Source organism: Sinocyclocheilus grahami, unplaced genomic scaffold (assembly GCF_001515645.1).
Source record: "Sinocyclocheilus grahami isolate Dianchi unplaced genomic scaffold, SAMN03320097.WGS_v1.1 scaffold328.1, whole genome shotgun sequence".
Lineage (NCBI taxonomy): Eukaryota > Metazoa > Chordata > Actinopteri > Cypriniformes > Cyprinidae > Sinocyclocheilus > Sinocyclocheilus grahami.
In genome coordinates this window covers 351,824-360,296 of record NW_015505507.1, presented here as the reverse complement: position 1 = coordinate 360,296, position 8,473 = coordinate 351,824, and the positions used below count along the sequence as shown (strand labels likewise).

At 36.8% G+C, this 8,473-nt stretch overlaps 1 protein-coding gene across 1 annotated transcript in view; it reads right to left on the bottom strand.

The window, feature by feature from the left end:
- Positions 1-339: 339 nt before the first annotated feature.
- LOC107602495 (protein FAM204A) overlaps positions 340-8,473 on the bottom strand; it is a 15,836-nt gene continuing 7,702 nt past the window's right edge. Inside the window, 2 exon segments of the mRNA XM_016295008.1 lie at positions 340-912; positions 1,352-1,461. Coding sequence (XP_016150494.1) covers positions 861-912; positions 1,352-1,461 — 162 coding nt within the window. The 3' untranslated portion in view covers positions 340-860.

The window sequence follows — 8,473 nt, the reverse complement described above, 5'->3', positions numbered from 1 at the left end:
GTGCCGATTCCCTTTTTTTTTTTTTTATGTAAAAGAGCAGCATGAACATTTTTCAAAGCTTCTTTTTGAGTACCTCAGAGGAAAGAAAATCATACAGGTTTAGAACAAAAATGATGGCAGGCTTAGATTTTTTGGTCAACTATTCAGAATAACAGAATAATATCTATACATTCTATCCAGAAAGAAATACATTTCATATTTGGAAAGTGCAGTCAACTGGATCTTATCTAACAGACAGGCTTAAAAATGTGCACTGCCCACTGGAATCCTCTCAAAGATGCATCATGGGTTGAGTCCAGTGTCATACACACCGTTCTCCATCTCGTTCTCTTTCTCCCTCACACACAGTCATCTTACACTCGAACCCGACTAAACTCCTCGTTTATGACTGCTCAAACCTCCTTATAGCCAACAAATTTCATTTTGCCCGGGCAAATCCTATTGCATATTATCCTGTACATTGCATTAGGCCCCTAATCTCTCCTTTCTCTTCCCTCGCTCCATACCTCCGTCGAAGAAAAAAGCGGCTCCTGATTAACCCACTTATGGCAGTAAATAAATGGCGTGCGTTGCTGTACGGCCAGATTTAATTATGAGAAAAGAAACGAAAATACATACAATAACGACCAATCTAATAATGGTGTGCTTATGGAATTTATTTAGCTACATAAAAAAAAATGACCCACAAATCTGAATGAATGACCAAAGAACTGATTCAGAAAGAAATAAAATGGCAAAATGGCAAAAAAGGACATCTGAATGCAATAATACGGTTTTATAAAAAGATTACCTCTATAAACAATTATCAACATGCCAAATCTTTACTCATCTTTATAGAAATGTTTCAACTGCAGCGAATGTCACATGAATCCCATATTGCTTTTGGTTTCCCATCTTTTCTTTGCTTCAAACCTAAAATTACAAAAAACAAACAAAATGCAGTGAATGTGACAAATCGGAGTCAAAATAATCAGGATTTTTAGAAAAAAATAAAATAAAAGCAATAGAAAGAAAAACAAATCAAAGCAGAAATACAGATTCGTTTGGATAAACATGGGTGCATATAATTGCAGTCAATGCACAAACTGAATCTGAAAAGTATAATTGTAGCTATAAGCTCACAATGGGCATTCAGAGACCCTCTAAAGGGACTGACTGACCAAAAAGATAAGCAGCATCCGCATACTCATTAGAAAGCTCTAGTGAATACACATGAGTTAACACACAGCAGCATGTCCAGGAAAGAGGGGACATCTAAAGTGTGAATTGCAGAGTGACTTGAGTGAAACTACAGGGTTTCAGCACCAGGGACGAACAGGAGGAGGAAAAAAAAAAAAAGCAGACAACAAACCCCCAAGCGATTTGCTTCCTCCTTTTTCGGGCTGCCTGGGAAGCCTCCGCTTCCTGTTTGGTGCGGGCGAAGTCACGGCAATCGGCGGCTTGTGCGATTTTCACGGCCAGCTATTGAGAAGAAGACAGAGACAAGCTCCATTAGCTGGAGAAAATCAGTCTGCCTGGCAAACCTCACCAGTGCTGCCAGTGCATCAAGGTGGTTCTCGAAGAAGGCATATCTTCATCACTGCGAGGATGGCAGCACGGACACACACATGTTTCACTCGAGTTTCGAAAATCAAAAAAGAACTTGCGGTTCATAGATAGAAGTAGGACACCCAACCCTCTGTTCCACCACTCAGAATGGATGTACATAATTAATGTTATTATCTCATATACTTAATCTGTTCATCTAAAGAGGACCTTTAATTCTGAAAATTGCTTAGGATGGCAAAATGAATGGAGGAGGGCGAAAGGCGCATGTCGGCGGTATCAGTGAGGGGAAATGTGTGTGGTGTGGCTAGATTAATTCGAATAGTCAGAGTGACACAGAGGGCTCAGGAAACAAAAGAGGAGTCCGGGCCTTTTCCATCACTCCCGGGATGGGTTTATTATTGGACCGCAAGAAACTTTGATAAACACTCGGACAAATCGTAAACCCTTTTTTTCCCTTTTTTTTTTACCCACTGCTTTGCTCTCGCCTCCACTGTATTTTTTTTTTTCGGGAGGGGATAGGAGGGTAATTCTTTAGAACAGTGAAAGAACACAATCAGAGGGAACACACAAAAAAAACTCAGTTGGTAATGAGGAAATGTTTTACCCACTGCTTTTCTCTCGCCTCCTTTTTTTTCTTCGGAAGGGAATATGAGGGTAATTCTTTAGAACACAATCAGAGGGAACACACAAAAAAAACTCAGTTGGTAATGAGGAAATGTGCCACCATTTGTGGGCTCGAAAAAACCTGGAGAGAGCAAGAGAGTGGAAAAAAATGTTTCAATTATAATTAAGTGGGATAAACTTTATTAGAAAGACTGAAACTAAAATATCTCCTAATGCATGCTGGGATTAGGCAGGTCAGAGCGAGCAGGAAGGAGAAATTAAACTCTAAAGGCTTTTTATCGCCATATTTCAGGAACCAAGGGTGTAAAATGTTCTAATTTGGGATACATTAAAAGCCATAAAGGTCTTTCAAAAAGATTAATGGTACTTTGCTTGGATTTAAGATAAGGCCTTTAGCAGGCTGAGAGAGCGGGGTTCCGGCTGGGCCCTCGAGGCATTCATCTATACAGGCACTTGGAAGATTTGTAAAGGCGTCTGCATAACCTGAAGCTAACACACTATGACAGTTTTTTTAAATCCTTGCCATTTTTTTCCAGGTTTTAAGAGCCATAAATCATGTTTTCTAGCAAGACAGCGGAGAGAGGGAAGTTATAATGGGTGATCATGCCCGTGTTTAGCGCAGATCCACTCGCAGATAATTCACACCAGGGTGTTTTTGGAGAGGCGCATTTAAGCAGAGTAGGTGCTAAAGCAAACGCGAGCCGAAAAGCGTGCGCAGATCGCAAATAAGCTTTATTAAAAAAAAATATATATATATATATATCTCATGGACAAAAAGCAGCATTTTGAGACGACAAAACTGGATTATTATTATTTTTTTGCTGTCATGAGGTATAAATCTTGAGATTTATCTGCGTTTTCAACACAAGGATTACCCACATGCACTCCAGCTTTAACCAAATTGTGCCCCCACCACCAAAATAAAGCCCCCCTTCGTTCTTCCAGCCGGGACTCCCCGATTTTCTCACACATTACTATATTCAAAGCATTATAGGTCTTTAAGAGCATATAAATAAATACATTTTGTGGGGGGAAGAAATTCAGTGAGTTCCTTGCAGCTGTTTAAAATAAATTCTGAGTTTGCATTTATAACCCAGGCTGTCTCATTCACACCCAGTTACTGAAAAAGCATGGGTTGTAAACAATTAAAACTCCTACAGATGTATACCGTCTTATACAATAGTTGTTAAACATTAAACATAACATTCACTCTGTAAAAAAAACTGAAACAAAACACACCTTATATAAGACTGGAAAAGGTATCTAGTTGTGTGGTTTGTACTTACAGTACTTACTAAATGGTACTAGCTATTATTTAAGTTTCCCTCTAGAAAATTCATAAGATGTGAATATGACTGATTGACTAATTAAAGCTAGGTTTAACAGATTTTCAAACAGCTTTGTATTGTTACACTGTCGGTAGCACAAGTAAATGAACGATGTGTATTATTTCTCTGTCTTACCTGTACCAAAATTAGGGTTGCAAAAAGGTGGAAAACTTTCAGTAAATTTTGGAAACATTTCAGAAATTTTGGAAACTTTCCAGGATTTTTTGGAATCTTCCAGGGATTTTTGGAAAGTTACCGGAAATTTACCAGGAATTTTCCACCCCTTTGCAACACTAACCAAGATACACTTGTTTATTTGTCAGCAAAAGTCTGCCGCATGACATAAAATGCATCATCTGGTGGAGTTTTGACAGCTCCGAGATACTTGTGAAAACTACAGATTGTACTTTTACATTTTTGCATCACGGATAGTCTGATCGAACCCCTTACATTGTGGATGCTGAAAAGGACCTTTTTCGCCACAGAATTTTTTTTTTCTCTAGCTATGTAGCACCAATTTACCAAATAAATAAATAAATAAAAAAATCCACTTACATGGGAAGATTACAGAATTATATACATTTTGGTGCATTGCGAACATTATTGAGAACTAATTACATTTTCTCACATTTTTTGCCCTGATATTACCAATAAATCAACAACATTATTGTAATTTTGTTCTATCGTGCCAAATGGGGTCAGTTTAAACAGATTGTAATAATCATGGCTTGCATTAAAACAATGGCAAGGGAAATCTCAAGAAAACCACTGCACTGCCTGAATGAAACAGGCCACGCTCCCATGACAATACCCTGTGCCATCTACACTAAAGCGGAGGAGACAAAATCCTCTCAACAAAAGTGACATATTGAGAGTCCTACATTTGATATCCTTGTATACAGTGAAAGATCCAGTTAACATAGTTTATCAGTCTCAAGGGGGTGGTGGGGGAAATAAGACAAGGAGTTCCTGTAATCTTGCCACGAACTTGACAAACAGCATTACAAGACATACAGAGAAGCAGCCTCTCTGAGGGGGATCTAGTTGGAAAAGCCCTCGGTATAATGCGCTTCTCTATGTTTCAGCCCCAATAATCTGATTCCAGATACATAAGACTGTCATCTTCAGGGAACAAGGGAGTGGAAAAAAGTCTGAAAGTTCGTTGGCTTTGTGCGCATTTCATTATCTTCCCTCTTCTGAGCAGGCAAGGCTTATTAGCAAGCTTTGAACTCACACTTACAATAATGTGCCATCAACAGTTTTATAAGCTAATTAGAAAAACAGTTTAATTAATGACTGACTGGCAATAAAATGGCAATCAGGAGGAAAAAAAAGGAAACGAGGGTGCTAAGCTTCCACTACCACCAATTAAGGGCTAATTACAAACAAATTATATATGTGTTTTGCTGTGGGCTTTAATTCGAAAAAAATGGCTTTAATTAAAAGAGAAAACATGCTAATTAATTAAACAGCACAAAAAATCTACATTGAAAAGTATGCTTTGTCTATCAAGTAATTAATGAAATACAATAATCCAAATGAGATTCCCCAGCATTTGATAAAAGCTTAGGACCCATTTCAAAACCCATTTCAAAATTAATGGGCAAAAATTTAATGCGAGTCATCTGCAGATATAATAAAAGTTCATTCTGTGATAAATTGCTAATGCTGAAAGAAAATGGAACAAAGAGGAGAGTTTTTGCTTAGCAGTTTTCTTGTTGCCAGAGGGGCCCGCACAGGAGGAAGTACAGATTGTGTGTTATAGACAGAGGAAAGGGCTAAAAAATACCTAATCATAGGCTTTCAAAATCAGAACAAAGACGTTAAGATGATTAATAAATGGCTGAAAAAAAATAAATAAACATTATATTTAATGCAATGAGCCTTAGCGAGATTGTACAAAAGCGGTCAAACTAGTGCATTTTAATTGGATTGGATGGGTTTGACCTAACTGCAATAATGGCACTTCAAACAGTATGACACTCCTGTAAAGAACACACAAAGGCAAACTTTCAGAGAACCTTGTCATTAGAGATCTGTATGCTCGTATTTACCGAGACATGCTGTATTTCAAAAGCATTTTAGAACAAACCCCCAGCTGATTGGTCAGAGATGAAGGCTGATAAAGGAAATGGCAATGCAACACATTTAATGGGTATACTAAGGCCAGTTCTAATGCATAATCTTGGCGGTTACGCAAGAGAAAAGTGAGCATCTAAGTTACATACTGAAAGGCATATATGCGCCCGTGTTCATGAACTCCCGCTCACTCACCCGACTTGATCTTTTTCGCCCCTCCAACAACTCCTTTTCAGACAGTGTCTTCATCTTTTAATCATTTTCATATTGTCTGACAACTGGAGAACTTGAAATGGGCACAGTACCCCCCACCGCTGCAGACTAGAAAGTCTGCGTTTTGAAGTGGTAATGCGGAGCTAATATTTGTGATCAGGGCAGAGAAAAACTGTAGGAAATAATAAAGTGTGACAGTCCTTTGTTTAGTCTTGCTCGGTTCATCTTTACCACTGAGACTTAGACTATTACATACTGAAAGGCATATATGCGCCCGTGTTCATGAACTCCCGCTCACTCACCCGACTTGATCTTTTTCGCCCCTCCAACAACTCCTTTTCAGACAGTGTCTTCATCTTTTAATCATTTTCATATTGTCTGACTCCTGGAGAACTTGAAATAGGCACAGTACCCCCCACCGCTGCAGACTAGAAAGTCTGCGTTTTGAAGTGGTAATGCGGAGCTAATATTTGTGATCAGGGCAGAGAAAAACTGTAGGAAATAATAAAGTGTGACAGTCCTTTGTTTAGTCTTGCTCGGTTCATCTTTACCACTGAGACTTAGACTGCAGCTCTTGTTATTAAATGTGCTTAGAAGGCTAAATGAAACCCCTTTAAAATAAGTTGGCGCAAGAAATGCATTCTCTACAGGCAAAAGCTGCTCAAAATCAAAACATCAGAAAAAAAACACAAATCTAAAAGTCAGAATAAAAACAAGCTTTGGCATAATCTTTGACATATAAACTAAATTATGTTAAAAATTCTAATTATTATTATATATATTATCAAATTATATTATCATTCATTAACTTAAACATCTGACTTATAGTCATTGCACTCTTTCTCCTGTAATAGGCTTTTTGTAGTATTAATAAATACTCAAATGTTCAGTAACAGAATACAGATATCTGTACACACACACACAGACAATAGTGTACTTCATACTTTCATGAAGCTAAAATGTTCCTAGATTTAAAGGTCAGTTTGCTGAAGCATTTTGAACCGGTACCTGTATCTTATTATTGTTAGAGGAAATGCAGGGAAGAATTTGATAATTCTGTATTTAACTCAATTAAAAAGCTTTTACCTTTTAGGCAAATGTATAAAACACTTTGTGAATCAAACACAAAAAGACTTAAACCTTCTACAGAATATCTGAATACTCTTTTATGAAAGGAAAATCTCAAAGGAACCTTTACTATCCACACTTGTGTTTAAACACTCAGACAAAGATGAAAGCCCACAGATCACACACTTTTTAGGATAACTTGAAAGAAGGTTTTAACAAATTTGCTTTAATTTGCAGATTAAAGGAAATGGGGAAAATATTATCATATGATTAAAAAAGCTACACAAGGAAGTAACCAATAATTCCTCTGCATTTAAATGTTTCCAAACAGGAGATTTTTTTTTATATAAAGCATAAAAACTTTTGAGTTTAGAGAAAAGGGAAAAAGATTTATCCCCAAAGATAAATGGGTTATGACGAATAAAATACTTTTAACCCAGTCATAATTTATAAAGATCATTCTCGAGGACAAATTCAAGGGGTTCAAAAAATATCACAAGACCTTTACTGTCTCATTGACTTCTTAACACTTTAATTTAACGCTGTATTAGCATGTAAACACATTACAGAACATATGATATTTCATATATCAGTAGACACAAATATTATTAGAACCTTGAAATTGAGGCTTGCCACAGTTGGGATTATTGACGGTTTAGTTGTTCATTGCATTATTTCAAACAGCTGTGTCTGGGCAGAGTGCTCTGTGGCCGCACGGAGTGCTGTGATAATGAATACTAGCCGGATTAGAAATTAGGGCATAAAATGATTCACTAATATCCAAATTGCCCCCAAGGACCTTTGAAACGGTCAACATATTTCTGTTCATCTAGAGTTTGTGTTTCTGTTAAAGGAAAAGTTGCATGATAGAAGGTTGTGTTGTGATTACATCAATTCAATAAAAAATAAAAAAGAGCTGCAGCCTAATGGCTAGCACATTGAGCTCTGGTGCTCATATGGGTGATTCCAATTCAAATCTGGCTTGCCACACTTTCAGATACAACTCCGACCTTTCTCTTTCAATCATTTCCTGTCCTTTCACTACTCTCCTCTAAATAAAAGTGGTAAAAGGCAGGTACACACCACTGTTCAAAAAAGTTGGGGCTGGGTTTTTTTTTTTTTTTTGGAAGATACTACTTTTATTCAACAAGGACCCATTCAATTAATCAAAAGTGCCATTAAAGATCATTTTTGTTCAATATTTGAATTTTGATCAAATAAATGCAGCCTTGGCAATAGGGATGGGTATCGTTAAGGTTTTAACGGTATTACTACTCTTATCGATACTGCTTATCGGTTCGGTACTTTAATGGTATTCTTATCGGTACTTTTTGTTTTTTATATATATATATATATATATATATGACAAATTAAGAGCTGAATTAACATTGCAAGAACATGAACAAAGAAAAAGTAAAACAAACTGACAAATACAATAAAACAAATATACAAAACAGTGCTGTCATTTTTCCATGAAGTACTACTAACATTACTGTTCAGGTAAGTAATAGCCTACAAAAGAAATCTAAAAGTAATCAAATGTAAATGAACACTGCATAGTTTTCATTGTATGTATTGATAGATTAATGCTTATTAAAGCTATAACGTTATTC